This window comes from Phoca vitulina, unplaced genomic scaffold, assembly GCF_004348235.1.
Source record: "Phoca vitulina isolate PV1807 unplaced genomic scaffold, GSC_HSeal_1.0 scaffold89, whole genome shotgun sequence".
Taxonomy (NCBI): domain Eukaryota; kingdom Metazoa; phylum Chordata; class Mammalia; order Carnivora; family Phocidae; genus Phoca; species Phoca vitulina.
The window spans coordinates 2,308,493-2,326,139 of NW_022589792.1; the positions used below are offsets into that span (position 1 = coordinate 2,308,493).

The window sequence follows — 17,647 nt, forward strand, 5'->3', positions numbered from 1 at the left end:
TTCCTTGAAAACAAGAAGTGGGGAAAGAAACCTAGAAGCTGGAATCAGGTTTCAATATTCCCAGCACTGTCCAGAAAAAAGCCGAACATTTGAACCGGAAGTGAGTAATAGGAAGTAGACTACGGAAGACAACACGGTTACATCCAAGCGTGGGTTCCGAGGGTTCGGAATCCTCTGTGCAAACCGGTGTCAGGCGGCGAGGAAGGGGTCCCGAAGCAAATGGCTTTCCCTGAGCCGAAACCACGGGGCCCGGAGCTGCCGCAAAAACGGGTGAAGACGCTGGACTGCGGGCAGGGGGCAGTGCGAGCTGTACGATTTAATGGTGAGCTCCCTCTTCATTCCGGGTCCTCCTATCTTCTGAGGTCCGAAGCCCTATAACCCCTTCCTGGTGTTCCCCAGTGGATGGCAATTACTGTTTGACGTGCGGCAGCGACAAGACCCTGAAGCTGTGGAATCCGTTGCGAGGGACGCTGCTGCGGACGTACAGTGGCCACGGCTACGAGGTGCTGGACGCGGCCGGGTGAGCCGGGGGCCAGGCCGAGATACGGGTGCAGAGATTGGGATCTGAGGTCAGCACTGATCTTCCCTCCTCTGCCCTCCAGCTCCTTTGACAACAGCAGTCTGTGTTCCGGCGGCGGGGACAAGGCGGTGGTGCTGTGGGATGTGGCATCGGGGCAGGTCGTTCGCAAATTCCGGGGCCACGCGGGGGTGAGTACAAACAAAGAGAGGCCTCATTAGAGCGTGGGTGGAGGAGAGGACCCACGTTATCGTGTAGGTGGTGACAGGAAACCCTTCCACCCCTACCCATTACAGAGCAAGGCTCCTTTCCCCATGGCCCAGCATGCAGTTTTCCCAAAACCTTTCACCTCCTCTATCTCTAGCCTTTGCTTTTCTTTTTTTTTTTAAGGTTTTATTTATTTATTAGAGAGAAAGAGAGCAGAAGTGGGGGGGGGGCAGAGGGAGAGGGAGAAGCAGGCTCCCTGCTGAGCAGGGATCCCTATGTGGGGCCTGATCCCAGGACTCTGGGATCATGACCTGAGCTGAAGGCAGACACTTAACCGAATGAGCCACCCAGGCGCCCCTCCTTTGCCCTTGCTTTAACCTGCATCCGGAACCCTGCCTTTATCCCAGTCCTCCAAAGTCCAGCCTCCTCTGAGTGGCAATCCCTGTTTCTCAGAAGGTGAACACGGTCCAGTTTAATGAAGAGGCCACAGTCATCCTGTCTGGTGAGTCTGGAGCCTAGGCAGGGTACTGCCCCTGTGGCCCAAACCCGACCTCACCTTCATGTTGGCCCTTACAGGCTCTATCGATTCCAGCATACGCTGCTGGGACTGCCGATCGCGGAGGCCTGAGCCAGTGCAGAGGCTGGACGAAGCCAGGGATGGCATATCCAGTGTGAAGGTGTCAGACCATGAGGTCCTGGCAGGGTGAGTGGAGCCAGTCGGGGCTCCAGTGGAGCCTGGCAGGGTCAGGGAGAGTACAGGGACTGGAGCCATGGACCTACTGGCCCCAGTTGATGCTTCAGCTGGATCCATCCTCTTGCAGCTCCGTGGACGGCCGGGTGAGGCGCTATGACCTGAGGATGGGGCAACTCTTCTCCGACTATGTGGGCAGTGAGTGTGGCAGGGCTGTGGGGCGGGCAGGGCAGGTGGGGGACAGCAAAGGGGGCCCCAGCTTCACCCACCTGCGCCCCTCCCCACCCCCCAGGCCCCATCACTTGTACCTGCTTCAGCCGGGACGGGCAGTGCACCCTGGTGTCCAGCCTGGACTCCACGTTGCGGCTTCTAGACAAGGACACAGGGGAGCTGCTGGGCGAGTGAGTCCTCTGGGTGGTGGGGCCCCTCCCCTACCCCTGCTAGGACCCAAGCCCTCCTGACCCCACCCACCCCCAGGTACTCGGGCCATAAGAACCAGGAGTACAAGCTGGACTGCTGCCTGAGCGAGCGTGACACACACGTGGTCAGCTGCTCCGAGGACGGGAAGGTGTACTTCTGGGACCTGGTGGAGGTGAGCCTCCTCACCCCGACTCCTTACCAGGCTGCCTGCTCTGTCTCAGGCAACTCCCTAGCAACTCCCACACCTGCACAAGGGAATGCTATTAGAGCTGGGGCTTGGAGGAGTGAGTGAGAAGACAAAGCAGGAAGGGCATTCCTGGCAACGGGAACAGTGTGTGCTAAGGCTTGGAGGTGTGGCACACTTGGGTCAGGAGACAGAAGGACTGTGGGATGGCAGCAGCAACAGGGCCAGACTAAGCAAGCCCAGCCGACCTAGGGACTGACCCTGGGGGGAGCGGGGCCGACAGCCACATCTGACCCCAGCTGAGATGGGGCAGTAGTTCAGAAACCCTGAGCTACCTCTGACCATCCCCGTGGTTTCTAGTCCCAAACCCTGTGAGCCCTGTCCTGCTGTGTCTCGGCCTGGTAGGGAGGTCAGGCTGGGAACAGACTATTAGTCTGGCCTCATGGGGTCAGGGCTGGGGCTTGACCAGGGAAAGTAATGCCCCTAAGAGGATGGAGGAAACTGGGGGGCCCTGGAGACTTGAGGGCCCAGCTCTCTCTGGCAACTAAGAATGCGCCATGTTCCGCCTACTTCTCTAGAGTCTGTCAGACTGAAAGTCACTCTCAAGCGGGTTAGTGCGTGGAGGGACATTTTTGAAGTGGGAAGAGCAATCGGGGGCAGGCTTGAGGGACCGAATATGTTGAGCGGTGACTGTAAGCTGATGCACGAAGTGAGCACAGAGGCTGCCCAGTGGGCCCCTGGAGCCCGGACAGCGGCAGGGTGGAGAAGCCGGGAACGGACGGGACAGGATCGGAGCAACGTGGTGGCTGTGAATGCAGATCCGGATGTGGTCTAAAGGCTGGGCCAGGAGCACTTGCCGACAGATAAACGGGGTGGGAAGCGTGAAAGAGGAAGACTCCCAAGATGTTCAGCCTGAGCCACACGTGCTCCAAAGGATGGAGCAACTCGGGGATTCATTTTGGGGCAGCTGAGGTTTGCAGTGCCTGGGAAGCCATTAGAGGCGGGTGGCTGAAGGTCAGCAGAGAGGGATGCACGGATACCCACTGCCCGCCCCTTCCCTCCACAGGGTGCCCTGGCACTGGCCCTGCCCGTGGGTCCGGGTGTGGTGCAGTCACTGGCCTTCCACCCCACGGAGCCCTGCCTGCTGACCGCTGTGGGGGGCAGTGTCCAGTGCTGGCGGGAGGAGGCTTATGAGGCTGAGGGTGGCACCAGCTGAAGGTGGGGACCCACTGCCGCCAAGGACACGGACACAGACTCAGCAGGATCACGGAGACCATTTATTCTAGACACGAGGCTGATCGAGGAGGGAGGGAGGGGTTGGATGTGCAAGCTAATAAATAGAGGCGAGGGGGGACTTCCCTGGAACCGTAGCCACTCAGTCGTCATTCTTCTCAGGCACGAAGGCATCTCTCTTCTGGGCAAAGGTTTCAGCCACAAGCAGGGGGAAGACCAGGGAGGCGTCGGCGTAGACCTGCAGAGGGGACCTGGGTGAACCACAGGGCCCGTGGCTGTGCTCTGGGAGACTCTGCGCCCCAGCCAGCTGACGGGCCCTCACCTTGACAGGCTGGGCGTCCGCCCGGATCTTGCCCCAAGACACCGCTTCGTCTGGCCTGGCGCCAGAGTCTGAGCCATCAAACTCCTGGGCCGTGTTGATGTAGACAGAGTAGTCGGCCCCGTTCCGCTGTGGGGAGGGGCAGGGTAAGCTGGTCAGCCAGTCACTGCACATGGGGGTCAGGGCGCTGGCTGCAGAGGCTGAGGGCTGCGTCCTGCATGCCGGGAGCCCGTAGTGGCCCCTCCACAGGAAGGGCCCCACATCAGTGCGTGAGCAGAGTGCGAGGTTGGGGGTTGGTAGGGTTGATGGGCAGAGCTGCCCCAAACCCACCGACTAGGGAGCAACAACTCTCCCCCAGCTGCTCAGCAGGGGCTGCCACCACATACAAAGACTCCCACCCTGGTCTGGCCCCATCATTCCTCCCCGACCAGCCATTTGTTCAGAGAGGGCGCCTGTGAGCACGCAAGTGGCCGCCCTGGAGGCCTGGCTCCGGCTGCTGGTCGCCTCCCGCTCCCCTTCACCGGCTTGCTAACTATCCCTGGACTTCATTCAGGCACCTCAGAGCCTTTGCACTGGCCGTTTCCTCTGCTCACCGGCTGTCTTTCCCAGAACCTTGTTTCTCTTGCCATCATGTCATCCCTCGTTTTTTCCCACAGCAGTTAACTGCCACATGACCTGCATGTCACTTGTTCGCTGCCTGTCTCCCTGACTAGAACATCAGTCTAGGAGGACAGGGATCCTGGCCTGTCTAGTCCACAGTTGTCTCCCTGGCACATGGCATAGGCCTAGCGCACAGGTATGTCTGCATGGCAAGCCCGCATACCACCCTCACTAGGGACCAGGTACTCTGTCCCCACTCACCATGAGGTTGGCGTTGGCAATATGATGCTTGACCAAACCCCCGCCCAGGATGATCATGCCAGTACTCTTGGCAAAGATGGCCTGTGTGTTGATGAGCCGCAGGTCTGGGAGAAGAGTGCTGGGGTCAGGCTACGGACCCAGCCAGCCCTCCTCCCCTGCTCTGTGGCCCCAGCACCTCACCCTCGACAATGTCCAGGACCAGGCCGGGGTTCTTGTAGGAATGGAAGAAGATCATGTCACCCAGGGAGCCGTCAGTGAGCGCTGGGCTCAACACAGGGATGTGGTTCTGGGGGACAGCAAGACAAGAGCGACTGGAGCTCAGAGCCCAGTGGGGGCAGGCTGGTCCCCACCCCAGTGGCATCCCCTCCTCTGCCTGATTCTGGGCAGAGTGCTTAAGTTGTCTGGGCCTCAGTTTCCTCAACTGTAAAATGGAGACAGCAACAGCACCGCCCTCACAGATGAAGAAGCACATGTGATGAAACCAGACAGAACACAAAGGATCGTGTAGCTCTCACTACTCTGACCGCTGGACCTCCGCGTTGGAGGAGCATGGGACCCATGGCACCCCCCCAACTGATCCCGGGTGGTCTAGAAGTAGAGCCAGGACACCAAGATCACACTCAGTGGCTGTGCAGCCTCAGACAAACTACCTAACCTCTGTGTCGGGTTCCTCACCTAAGAGTGGAAATGATGACTTGGTTCTCCAGGTGGCGATGAAGGTGAAACAAGCTAATATGTGCCAAGGCCTGGTATCCGTGCCCCACCCAGCCCCTCACCTTCTGGGCCCAGTAATACACTGATTCTGGGTTGTTGATCTCCTTGCCCAGGCGGGCAATCATCTTGGAAGGTGTCCACTTCACACCCTAGGAGGAGACATTGGACTTCAGCCTGCAGTGCCTCCCGACTCCTACCACGCCGGCCCCCAGGTCGCTCCTGCCCCACCTCCGTGTTCTGCTCCAGCACCATCTGGTCCAGGATGGGCATCAACCAGTCCTCAAACTTGCAGTAATTGTCATTGGGCACCAGTAAGTTTCCAATCCTGTGAAAATGAGGCACGTGGGCATCAGGCCCCAGGACCCTCCGCCCACCTCCCTTGCCCAGCACCACTCAGGGCCCCCAACCTGTTGATCCCGTTCTCACGTAGCTCCTTCCCCCTGAGACTGAAATCGCCCAGGTACGTGGGTGCCAGGCACTTGATAAAATCTTCCTCCACACCGCCAGCTGTGGTCACCAAGACGTCCACCTGCAGCCACAAGTCAGTGAGGTTAGCCCAGGAAGAAGGGCCCTGCCCTCATCCCAGGTAGGGCTCCTAACTCCCAACACTAACCCAGTGACCCTTGGAGAAAGCTCTACTGCAAAACAAAAGTAGATCGTGTCCCTCTGCTTAAAATGACCCTGTCTAGGGGGGTGGGAGGAGGGGTTAGCCTGGTGATGGGTATTAAAGAGGGCACGTTCTTGAAGGGGGGGAAATCGGAGGGGGAGAAGAACCATGAGAGACGATGGACTCTGAAAAACAAACTGAGGGTTCTAGAGGGGAGGGGGTTGGGAGGATGGGTTAGCCTGGTGATGGGTATTGAGGAGGGCACGTTCTGCATGGAGCACTGGGTGTTATGCACAAACAATGAATCATGGAACACTAAATCTAAAACTAATGATGTAATGTATGGGGATTAACATAACAATAAAAAAATTTTAAAAAAAAGAGGGCACGTTCTGCATGGAGCACTGGGTGTTCTGCACAATGAATCATGGAACACTACATCTAAAACTAATGATGTAATGTATGGTGATTAACATAACAATAAAAAATTAAAAAAAACCCTGACCCTGTCTCCCTGTGTCATTTAAATGACCAATAATTTTATTGCCCCCCATAAGACCTAGAGAGGCCAAGGCCACAACCGCACCAGGTCCCCACCATGTTGTGCTGCACGAGGTAACGGATGGTCTCACGGATGCCTGAACTGATGAGATTGGATGTGTAGCCCAGAAAGATGGTGCAGCCAGTAAGCGGGCGGCGGCTCTTGGTCAGGTCTGCATGGTGGTCTTCATCCTGCGACAGCGGCTCTAGTTTCTTCTCTATCTAGGTGTTAAGGGCAGGGTCAAGTTACCCTCTGGCCCCCAAGCCCTAGCCCCTACCACTTCTACCTGGAATACATGGGGCCAGGGAACGAACGCCCCCTGTGCAGGCTCTGACCCCCAACCACAGCCCAAATCTCAGGGCACACGCTCAGGTTTTACCCCCTTTCAAGGAATCGGAGAGCACGACCTTTGTAGGCCCGGTCCCCTTCCCCATCTGAGCCTGACTTAGGTTCCTCAACCGCACCGTTCAGAACACTTTCACTCGTTACCTACGACCCGCCTCCTACCTAGAATCAGTCCCAACTTCATCCTGATTGTAGGATGTTTTGGGGATGAGGGGACGACGTCCTCTCCCCAGCACAGAAACTGCCGCCCAGAATGGGCCCTGCCTCTCTCCACCTATTGGACCGCCCAACACAGGGCACGCCTCCTTCACAAGGGAGCCCCGCCCCCTCCAAGTACTGCATTGCCGCTACTCTAGGCCACACCCCCTCAATCCAGGAAGTTCCGCCCCGGGCTTCACCATGGCGTTGACTTGCTGCACTGCGCGCCCGAAGTTGGTGGCCTGGAAGCCAGTGGTGCCGAAGGCCTCCAGTAGCGCACGGTAGTCCACGCCGCGGTTGAAGTCGTAGCCTCGGACTTGGGAGCTCTCGGAGGGCAGCGCCGAGCTGTGCTTCAGCACAGCGGCCAGCGCCGCCGCGGGTGCCTTCCCCTCCGGAGGACCCTCCATGTTCCAGCGGCCGCACTCCCAGATCACAGCCGCCCCAGGCCAGGCCTCCAGCGGCCTCCAAACGCACTAAGCCTCGGCACGCCCTTCTGTACGACAGTGCAGGAAGTAGGGCTCGGGAAAACCTGCAGAAGGGGACGGGAAGTTGCTTCGTCACATGACCCTCTTTGATTCCCATAATCCAGGGCGCGGCCATGTTTGCGCGCGCGTTCCGTAATACGGAAGCCGCGAGGAGCCGTTATTCCTTGTCTCTGGTCTTGACAAGCCTGAGATGAATGAAGATTCCTACTTTCACTGCCGCCTGCTGGAGACCCACCGCGTTGCGCGGCGCTTTCCTATTCGTTTCTGTCCCTTTGGGGAAGGAGGATGGCTTCTTAGACGTCGCCCTTGGACAGGATTCGAGTCATCAGGAAATGTCAGATAGTTTCTGCCCCTGAGCGTCTCTCGTCAAATGGTTTAGTGATCGCTGTCCGTACCTCGCAGGTCTCCAGAGCCTCCTCCACATGCTGCGTAACCCTCTGGTCTTCCCCGGGCTGTTGCAGCTGTCACTTCTTCTGGGAAGCCTTCCCTGACCTTCCTCTGGGTAAGGGACCTCCCCTGGGACCCAAGGCTGACCTCTCTTTCTCTCCAGCAAGACTGTGAGACCCTCGAAGGTGGGGCCTGTATCTCATGAGTCCTCCTAGCCCTGCACAGGGTCTGGTCCGGGGGGAATTTTTTAACCAGGCATTCTACCATTTATGGAGTCTATATTGTACGTTGGGCTCTGTGTTTGGCGCTTCAGATTTATCGGTGAAGGAGATGCAGACCCTGCCCTCCTGGAGTCCACAGTTTGGGGAGCTAGAAAGCTAACGACGATAGTGGTAAGTGCTATTGAGGATTCAAAAATGATGATGTGTCTTTGAGGTAGGGGTGGATGGAGGGGGAGGTGGCCTTATTTGCAAGGACAGGTGGTTGGGGAAGGACACGTAGGAGGGGACATTTGAGCCAAGGCCAGAAAGCCAAGAAAGGCCGCATTTGTGAATATTTGGGGAGGCCATTCCCCACCATTGGGAACGAGAACTGCCAGTGCAAAGGTCCTGAGGCCAGAGATTAGCCCACTTGATTGGAGGAAGAGAACATCCTCCTTGACATCTTTGACAGTCCCCACTTGGATCTCAAGCTCACCACCTCAGTTCCCACTCCTCCTAATCCTGATCTCCCTGCAGTCTTCCACATCTCATCAAAGAGCCCTCCGCTCAGCAAATAAGCCCTCGGTGCACCTAGTAGGCTCAACACTGGAGAATTGAGCTTGATGTCTCCCTTTCTCTCACACCCACACCCATCCCTCAGCACCTCTAACAAGTTCTACCCACAAAATAGGTCCCAAATCCAGGTGCCTTTTTTTATTGATAGAATTTGACATATATTAGTTTCAGGTGTACAACATCATGATTGGGTATCTATCCAGGTGCTTCTCTCCATTCTCACAGCCTCCACACTGGGCTACCTTCCCTCCAGTCCATCTCCCATCTGTGGCCAGAGAGCTCATGAAACAGAAGCCAGATAAATCATTCCTTTTTCAAACTCTCTTACGGTGGCTTCTCCCTAGGAGTAAAATCCTGTCCCACCACTTGCCCTCACTTCCTCCTCTCCAGTTACACCAGCCTCCTCGCTGTCCTAGAACTCACCAAGCTCGTTTCTTGACCAAGGGACAATGCACCCACTGCTCCCGCTGCCTGAAATACCCTCTTCTCCAGCTTCTTCTCTGAGTCTCTAAATATTACCTCGTCCAAGAGGCCTGCTCTGACCACCCGATTCCACCCTTACTTTGCTTGTCATTGTCTCTCAAAGCACTTAATACATTTTGTTTGCTGTTGCCTGTCCCTCCCTGATGAGAACGGCAGCTCCATGTGGGCAGGATTGTCCAGTTTCACTGCTGTTTCTCTTACTCTGTGCAGTGATCACATACTGTGATCTCAGCAAATAACGCTGAATGGATGAATGAACCCACACAAGGGCATCAGGGTGATCCATGAGGAATGAAGGAGGGAAAGAGGTGGATAAATGAATTCAGGGGCTCCTGGCTGGCTCAATCAGTGGTGCTTGTGATTCTTGATCTCGGGGTTGTGAGTTTGAGCCCCACGTTGGGTGTAGAGATTACTTAAAGATAAAATCTGTTAAAAAAAAAAAAAAAAGTGAATTCAGAGCAGGTAGAAGGTTCCAGAGCAGACAGTAGTAAGGAAGGTGGGTTTATTCTAAGAGGCTGGGAAACCATTGGAGAGTTTTAAGATTTTTTATTTATTTGTCAGAGAGAGAGAGAGCACAAGCAGAGGGAGCGGCAGGCAGAGGGCTCCCTGCTGAACAAGGAGCCGGATGCAGGACTTGATCCCAGGACCCTGGGGTCATGACCTGAGCCAAAGGCAGACGCTTTAGAGAGTTGTTTTTTTTTTTAAGATTTTATTTATTTGACAGAGAGAGACACAGCAAGAGAGGGAACACAAGCAGGGGGAGTGAGAGAGGGAGAAACAGGCTTCCCGCAGAGCAGGGAGCCTGATGCGGGGCTCGATCCCAGGACCCTGGGATCACGACCTGAGCTGAAGGCAGACACTTAACAACTGAGCCACCCAGGCGCCCCCCAACCATTAGAGAGTTTTAAAAAGGAACGAGAGACTCTGATTTTTTCCCCAATTTTTAAAAAAGCTTTTATTTTTAATCTCTACACCCAACGTGGGGCTCAAACTCACAACCCTGAGATCAAGAGTAGCACGCTCCACTGACTGAAGCAGTCAGGCACCCCACCAATTTTTTATTGTGGTAAAACATATATAATATAACATTTATTATCATGATCATTTTAAAGTATACAGTTCTATGGCATTAAGCACATTCGCATTGTTGTACCATCCATCTCTAAAATGTTTTCATCATCCCAAAATGAAACTCTGTCCCCATTAAACATTAACTCCCCATCCCCCTCCCCCAGCCCCTGCCACCCACCATCTACTTTCTGTCTCTGGATTTGACTCCCCTAGGGACCTCACATAGACGGGATCATACATTATCGGTCATTTTGTGACTGGCTTATTTCACTTAACATACGTCCTTAAGGTTTATCCATGTTGCAATGTGATTCATTTTTTACCAGAGCCCACTGGCTGCCTTGAGGAGAACGGGGGCAGTGGGGAAGGGCAGAGCAGGGAAGATGAGGGCAGAGACGCCTGCGCTGGTCCAGGCCAGCAGAGATGGGAGCAGGACCTGGGACATGCAAACAGACATGGAGAGAAGTGACCAGACTGAGAACCTAATTTGAAGTTGACCTGATGGCTCCTGAGAAAGGATCAGATGTGGTGACACCAGAAAGAGAGGATCGAAGGAGTTGAAGATTTGGGCCAGGGAATTTGAGTGGATGGTGGTGAATTGGGGGGTAGAAGGTCTGGGGGAAGATAATCCCGAGTCCAGCTTTGGCCGAGCTAGGCGAGAGACCCCTGAGATCCCAGGATGACAGACTGAGGAGGCAGGAGGCTCTTCGGGTGGATCTGAAATCAGGGAAGGCTCGGGGACGGGGACAGAGGGAGCCGTCAGCATAAGCAAGTGGACGGAGTTATCTGTGGATAAGATCCTGGGTGGTGAGTGTAGACAGAGGGGAGAGGCAGGGCTGCCCCTGAGCCAAGGTACACTCTGGACGTGGTCGGGGGCAGAGGCCGGCAAAGGAGGAGTGTTGGGGGCCACTGGCAGAGGATCAAGCAGGTCAGTGAGAGGCCAGGGCCCCTCCGCTCGCCCAGCCAAGGTGACATGTGACACCAGGGCAGCCACTGGGCCCCCTGGGGCAGGGACCCCCTCAGCTGAGGCAGCTGCTGCTGCTGGTGACATTTCACTCCATGAGTGTCCTGGCTTCAAAGTCTCTGCAGGGGTGGGGGAGGGAACGGAGCGGGGCTGGAGAGGCCAGGCTGGCAGGGGAGGGAGCCAGGGCCAGGCTGCTGGAGGACTGAGCAGTCGGGCATCAGCCGGAGGCCTCAGCTGAAGTATGTGGTCCTGACGGGTCGGGGTCCCGCCACCCCCGTCCCACAGTCCCCAGCGGGGGACACAGGAGGCGGTTAGGGGACTCTCGGGTAGCCGTACGGCTAGGGGTCGGGAATGGAGCCCACGGCCTGTGACCCTGCTCACTTCCCTGCAGATGTCCAGCAAGGGGGCCACCGGCAGCGACATCGGGCAGGCCCGCCGGGCCGTGGAGCAGCTGCGGATGGAGGCGGGCATCGAGCGCGTGAAGGTGAGGGCCAGGGTGGCATGGGCGTGTCTGGGCGAGGGGGCAGGCGGCCAGCCCGGTCCTGGCTGACCAGGCCGGCCTGCAGGTGTCCAAGGCGGCTGCCGACCTGCTGCAGTTCTGCACGGAGCAGGCCAAGAGCGACCCCTTCCTTGTGGGCATCCCAGCGGCTGCCAACCCCTTCAAGGAGAAGAAGCCCTGCGCCATCCTGTGACCTCCACGGCCCCGACCGCCCAGGAGGCCTCAATAAAAATGAAGTGAAGGATCCTCAGGACGTGGCTTGGTCAGGCTTCAGTGGGGGCAGAGGGGGCCTGCACTGGGGCCACCCGCACACCTGGCGCAGCCCCCCGTCCCCCACCGACTCTAGGGTCCTGGCCCCAGCAGCACACACATCCTGCACCCCCGGATGCATGAGCACGCACCTCCCCTGCCCCCGTGGGGTAGCCTTAGCAGATCCCCTTGCCCACTGCACAGACACACCCAGGGTCAGAGCCCCAGTCGACGTGCCAACACGCATCACACATGCCTTCCTGTCTCACACACACGCACACACACACACGTGCCATTATACAAACGTGTGCACATCCTCAAGAGCCGCCTCCTTCCTCGCACACAGCCACGTCCAGCAGCACACAGGTACGCACACACAGGGTTACCGCACAGCCAGACCCGCCTCCCCAGCGACACACACACACGTGGTCGTGAGCGCAGGAAGGCTTGCGCTCGAGCAGGTACACTCACACCTCGACATAAAATAGCATCTCACAGACTCACACGCCCCGCGCCTCCCAGTCCCAAGCAAGCACAGGCAGGGCCCTCGGGGGACACCAGTACATCAGGTTTATTTCTCCTTTGCTCTCAAGGGAAAGCGGGTATCCAAATCTAGCAAAAACGGGGCCCCAGGGAGGGGAGCAGTCCCCTGGGTGGGCCTGAACACCACGCTCACCTCCCCTGGCGCGGGGCACAACCCATGGGGCACAGCTCACCATGGCCCGGACTCCTTGTGCCTCAGGGCTTCGGGACAGGGCAGAGGCAGCACCAGCATGCGGGGAAGGTCCCCCGAGAACAGAGGCCACGGCCCAGCCTGTGGGCCGGCAGATCCCCCTCCACGTCGGCGTCTGCCCGCTCAGGCCTGCAGCCTCCAGACCTCCAGCGATAGGCCCCCGGAGGCGGCGACCACCAGGTTGCCCTCCGCGCAGATCTGGGAGGGCAGGGCAGAGGTAGTCAGGGGCGCTCTGGGCAGCTGGGCAGGGCGCGTAGGGCAGGGCCTTACCCCATTCAGCACATTGTTGTGGCTTCGGGTGCAGATGGTCCTCGGCGGATCCGTGGGCACATGCACCTGGTGAGGGGCAACAGGCGAAAGGGCGAAGGTCAAGACGTGCGCTGCCGGCTGGTGGGGCCAGGGTAGGGACGGGGCCTGTCTCGGGGCCTCACCCGGATGGTCTTGTCGGTGGACGTGGTGTACAAGGCCCCCAGTGAGTGTTTGATCCCTGTAATCTGAGACCTGTGGCCCACGTCAAAAGACTGCAGAAAGGAAGGATGGGACACTCAGGTAAGGGCTCGCCCAGGGTCCACCCGCCAGCCACCCAGGGCGTCAGGAGGCAGGGAGGAGGCCCAGGGACGGTGGGGCAGGGGCAAGCTCCCTGGCGGACCCGGACAAGCTGGAAGCGGCCGTTGTGGTTGGCGAAGACATGCAGCAGGCCCTGGTTGTCACCAGCCCAGAGCTGGGGCTCCTGGTAGGACATGCAGAGCAGGTAGGAGTCCAGCTGTGGGAGGGATACGGGACAGAGCAGCTCAGACCAGGCCAAGCCACCGCCCCGGTCCGTCCGGGCCCGCGGGCAGGGCCCACCTGCAGCCGCTGCAGGACGCTGTTGGCGCGGCGGTCGAACACCACGAGCGTGTGGTCCTCGCTGCCCGAGATGATGTGCCGGTCGTCGGCCAGCAGCGCCAGCACCGCGCTGGAGTGCAGCCGCCGGCTCTTCAGCAGCGCCGGGCCGACTTCAGGAGGGATGCGGGAAGGGGGGGGACATCAGGCGGCACGAGGACGCCGGCACCTACCCCGCTTGGCACCACCCTTGCTCTGCTCTGTGCGCCCCCATCCCGTCCCTCTCCCCTCCTGTCCCAGCTGGGCCTGGGCCATCCAGCGCCCCCAGATCTCGGCCCTCCCATCCCCCCGTCCCAATCCCGTCCGCTCTCAGTACAGCGCAGACCTCAGCAAGTCCCAGCAGAAAAGGCTTCCACCTGCAGGCAGGTCGGAGCCAAGCCGCCCCCTCACGACACCCCCACCCGCCTCTGGCCCCACCTGGGCAAAGACCCTCTAGCCCTTCAATTAAAATAAGAATGAATAAAGAAAGAAACAATGGAAAAGGCTTATGTGCTGGGCAGTGTCTTCCTAGGCTTTTTATGTAACTAACATTTAATCCACCAAGCTTCCTACTGTCCTCTCCTCCTATTAACCCTATGGCGCTGGAGTTATTAATCCAGATTTCACAGAGGGAGAGACTGAGGTTCAAGCTTGACAGCTAGGAAGTGGGGGAGCCAGGGTCCTAGGGGCTGCTCCACCTCCCACAGTATTGAGGCTCAGAGGGCCTCCCATCCTCCCCGACACCCCAGATAGAGGGGGCTGCCTCTGTCCCCAACCCCCATCCCCCCCAAGCTGCCTTCCTTGTCCCAGCACAGCACGGGCCACTTGGAGTGGTCAGCATCTGGTTGTGACTGTCATCCCAGCCAGGCTGTGAGGGCCAAGGGTCTCCTTCCCCAGCATGACCCCGGAGACCCCAAGCGGCTCTCCTCTCCCCACCTGGTTCCCAGGGCCCCCGGCCCACCTCTGGGGTCGTAGACGGTCACCTTCTTGTCATAGGTGCCAGTCACCAGGATGTCAGGCCGGTAGGACAAGCACAGCACAGCCGCCTTGCCCCTGGGAACACACGGACCCCAAGGCTCGGGCTGTGACTAGGTGGGTCCCAGCCCGGCCCCACCTCCCCGCCCAGGACCCCACACACTTTATCTCGCCGAACTGCTGCCCATCGGCCGCCATGTCCCAGAGCTTCACCGTGCTGTCCCAGGAACCAGAGCACACGCGGTGGTCCAGCGCTGCCAGCGACCACACCCAGCCCTGCAGACCGGACCCAGTGGTCATCCCCGTTTCAGAGGTAACAAAATTGAGGGTCGGAGGAGGGAGACGACTGACCCAAGAACCCAGAGCAAGTCCGCTCCAAGTAGAGGTCAGGACATAGGTCGGTGGGTCTGTCTGACTTCAGAGCCAGGAGCCGAGGACGTGCACGCCCACACAGAATGATATTCCTAAGTCAAGTCCCTGCCAGAGTCCGCACCCGGGTGGTTCGAGGCCACTAACAATGTGACTAAAAGCGGGGCCTCCGCTCCATGACCTGAGCAAATGAAGTGCTCTCCCTCAGTTTCTTCACTGGGAAAATGGGCACAAAAAAACAACCCCCGCCTCAGGAGCCAATAGGCACAAAGCACTGGCTGGTGACTAATTCATTCCTCACCAGACTCCGAGGAGAGTGCTGCGTACCTGGTCGGTGCTACAAATGAGGACACTGGAGCACAGAGAAGTTGAGTCCCTTGCCCAAGGTCACACAGCCAGGGAGTAGCAGAGTGAGGATTTGAGGCCAGTGGCCTAGCTCCGAGACCAGGCTCTTGGCCACCTGCCTGGACCACCTCAATGACTGGTGGTGGTGCTCCTGCACGGCCGCCTCTCATGAGCTGACAGCCATGCTCAGAGCTTTGTGATCCCCACGGGCAGCCTCGTAACTGCCCTGCCCTACGCCTCTCAAGGTATACCTGATGTCTCCCGAGTGCCTCCTGTGTATCCCAGCCTAAGCGAAGCTCTACAGCATATTCATCTCATTCATCCTCATCCTAACCGAGCCCTAGACACAAGTAGAAACGGAGGCCCAGAGAAGTCCTACATCTCACCCCAGCATCACACTAACAATGGCAGGGCAAGATTTAAATCTATGATGTCTGGTGCCGAAACTCATGCCCTTAACCGTGGCACCCTACCCAGGCCCCCCGCCTCGTGCCCGTCTGGCCTCCTAACCCCTCACCTTGTGGGTGCTGTTCTTCTCGGTGCCCAGGGCCTTGACTAGAACCTGGCTGGACTCCACCCCCAGCTGCCGCAGATCCCACAGGTTGACGTTGCGATCTCGGGAGCCTGACAGACAAAGCGCTCCACCCTGAGAAGAGAGTGAGGTGGTGGTGTCGGAGTCACCCTGGTCCACCCCTGCCCCCCACCGAGCCCCACCTCACCTGGAGCAGCAGCACCGAGTCAATGGAAGCAAAGTGCCCATCAGCCAAGCAGAAGTACTCAGCCCAGCGCCCATCCTCCGCCCAGCGCGACAGGTGTTGCTCCAGCTCGATGCAGGCTGTCGGCCAGTCAAAGTCCTCCTCTGTGGGGCATTGTGAGCAGGGTCCCCAGTGGGCAGGAATCCTGACGTCCACACCAGCTGTCCAAGCCCACCCCTGGCTTCCAGGAAGCCCAGCCTTCACCAGACTTGGAGAAAACCCCACCTGGATCCCTCACCCCACCCAAGAAGGCCCAGGATCTAGCTTTGGGACCACCAGCCACCCACCTTCCAAGCAGGTCTAGGACTACTCACCCCAGTTTCCAAAAAGTGGGTAACTGGAACCTCGGGACCACCTTCGCAGGCCTCAACCCCCAACCCAAGTGTGGAGGATAGTAGCCTCAGGATGTTAAGGTCCTGCCTCAACCCCACCATGCATCAGAACTAAGACGTTTTGCCTCCATGATCTTAACCAAACCCAGGAAAGTGTTCTCAAATTAGTGTCTGTAAACTTGGGAACTTTGTCGAGATGCAGAACTCAAATGCTTGCAGAGATTCAGTGGTATAATGGAGCTCAAGCAGCTGTTTATCAAGCTGTTCAGGAAAGCCCCATCAATTCAAGGTCACCAAGCTGTCTTATCCCCCAGGGATCAATGAGCTCAGGGGCAGGAGGAATTACCACCAGCCCCAGACTAGGCTAGACCCTGGGCTTGAGGATCGATCTGTGATTGCTGGTATCAGGGATCCTAACCTCTAAGATGTAGCTTGGGATCAAAGGTTGCAGGCTCTGGGCCTTTAGTCCCTGCCCCACCACTACCCAGGTCAAGACTGTAAGGGTGAGGGGCTTTGGCATCACCAGTTGGATTCTTGGCCTACCCTGAACCCCAAGAGATTCCAACAGCTAAGACTTCAAGTCCCTGTGTCAACCCCCAGCCAGGGGTCGGGGCCGTGGTACCACCAGACCCCAAGCCTGAGGCTCATTGGATCCTGAGTTCAGGGACCCCAGCCCCCCAAGGCAGATTTCCACAGCCCCAGGACCCCCAGCGTCTGGCTCACGGTGCACCCAGAGGTCAGGGGCTTTGGCACCACCGGTAACTACCTCAGCCTCCACCCAAGCCAGGACAACCAGGAAGCCTGCTCCAGGGCTGTGCTCACAGCACCCCAGCCTAACCTGGGCAGCTGACCCCAGCCCCCAGGCGCGCGCACCTTCCACCACTGGGTAGGGCGCGCGTACGCGGCGCTGCGCGCGTAGCCTCCAGGTGACATGGTCACGCACGAGGTCGCGCAGCGTGTGGCACACGCGCGGCAGGACGTGGAGCACCAGGCGCGCGTCTAGGTAGGCGCAGATCTCGAGCAGCAGCTCCGGAGGAAGGCTCAGCAGTCCCGGGACCCCCACGGGCGCACCCTTGGACGCCGCCCGCGGCTCCAGGGCGCCAGGGGATGCGACTGGCGCGGACAGCAAAGGGGCGCGTGGGGGCGCCTGCCCGACTTTCGGCGGACTGAGTACGCGGGCCACGTAAGCCTCGGCCTGCGCGTCCGGGTCGGGCTCCGACTCCGGGTCCGAGTCATCTTCCCAGGCGCGGGGATCGTCGCGCGGCCCCGGGGGCAGCTCCATGGCGACCGGGTGGGCGCGGCCAGCCGGGCCCTGTCAGCCGAGGGCCTCGCGTCCCGTCTCCTAGGCAGCGCGAAGGCACTTCCGGCGCTGCTTGATGACGTTGAGCGCTGGCCGGAAGCGAGCCGCACGTGGGGAAACAGGCTGGATCCCGGAATCCTGCTGTTTTGAGGGCTCCGGTGGTGCAGCTTCGTTGGCCTTGTGCTAGAACATGCAGACTCCTTCTAACAGCGTTTGTTAAACAGGC

At 58.6% G+C, this 17,647-nt stretch overlaps 4 protein-coding genes across 11 annotated transcripts; 2 read left to right on the forward strand and 2 right to left on the reverse strand.

Moving 5' to 3' along the window:
- Positions 1–194: 194 nt before the first annotated feature.
- On the forward strand, positions 195–4,400 carry WDR83 (WD repeat domain 83). Of its 2 annotated transcripts, none has more exons than XM_032395983.1 (9): positions 195–322; positions 400–520; positions 603–708; positions 1,178–1,226; positions 1,301–1,427; positions 1,546–1,613; positions 1,708–1,816; positions 1,893–2,007; positions 4,228–4,400. In XM_032395983.1, the coding sequence occupies exons 1-9, from the start codon at positions 220–222 to the stop codon at positions 4,243–4,245; spliced, it is 816 nt and encodes a 271-aa protein (XP_032251874.1). In that variant the 5' UTR covers positions 195–219; the 3' UTR covers positions 4,246–4,400. The 2 variants fall into 2 exon arrangements, with proteins under 2 accessions (XP_032251874.1, XP_032251873.1); XM_032395982.1 differs by lacking the exon at positions 4,228–4,400 and adding an exon at positions 3,086–3,277.
- Positions 3,283–7,539, reverse strand: DHPS (deoxyhypusine synthase). Of its 5 annotated transcripts, none has more exons than XM_032395977.1 (9): positions 7,038–7,539; positions 6,351–6,511; positions 5,554–5,675; positions 5,375–5,471; positions 5,209–5,295; positions 4,613–4,718; positions 4,433–4,536; positions 3,575–3,700; positions 3,283–3,490 (listed from the first exon to the last, which is right to left on the reverse strand). In XM_032395977.1, the coding sequence occupies exons 1-9, from the start codon at positions 7,435–7,437 to the stop codon at positions 3,395–3,397; spliced, it is 1,299 nt and encodes a 432-aa protein (XP_032251868.1). In that variant the 5' UTR covers positions 7,438–7,539; the 3' UTR covers positions 3,283–3,394. The 5 variants fall into 5 exon arrangements, with proteins under 5 accessions (XP_032251868.1, XP_032251870.1, XP_032251867.1 ...); XM_032395979.1 differs by having other exon boundaries at positions 6,351–6,515; positions 7,038–7,372; XM_032395976.1 differs by having other exon boundaries at positions 3,288–3,700.
- Positions 7,540–7,564: 25 nt separating this feature from the next.
- GNG14 (G protein subunit gamma 14) lies at positions 7,565–11,752 on the forward strand. The gene is made up of 3 exons (XM_032395985.1): positions 7,565–7,824; positions 11,395–11,487; positions 11,570–11,752. Exons 2-3 carry the CDS (start codon positions 11,395–11,397, stop codon positions 11,693–11,695), a joined length of 219 nt encoding a protein of 72 aa, XP_032251876.1. The 5' UTR covers positions 7,565–7,824; the 3' UTR covers positions 11,696–11,752.
- Positions 11,753–11,853: 101 nt separating this feature from the next.
- On the reverse strand, positions 11,854–17,617 carry FBXW9 (F-box and WD repeat domain containing 9). Of its 3 annotated transcripts, XM_032395975.1 has the most exons (10): positions 16,995–17,616; positions 15,754–15,893; positions 15,552–15,680; positions 14,484–14,596; positions 14,307–14,398; positions 13,331–13,479; positions 13,134–13,247; positions 12,916–13,005; positions 12,755–12,820; positions 11,854–12,682 (listed from the first exon to the last, which is right to left on the reverse strand). In XM_032395975.1, exons 1-10 carry the CDS (start codon positions 17,401–17,403, stop codon positions 12,608–12,610), a joined length of 1,377 nt encoding a protein of 458 aa, XP_032251866.1. In that variant the 5' UTR covers positions 17,404–17,616; the 3' UTR covers positions 11,854–12,607. The 3 variants fall into 3 exon arrangements, with proteins under 3 accessions (XP_032251866.1, XP_032251864.1, XP_032251865.1); XM_032395973.1 differs by having other exon boundaries at positions 11,854–12,820; positions 16,995–17,617; XM_032395974.1 differs by having other exon boundaries at positions 12,916–13,247; positions 16,995–17,615.
- Between the last annotated feature and the right edge of the window lie 30 nt (positions 17,618–17,647).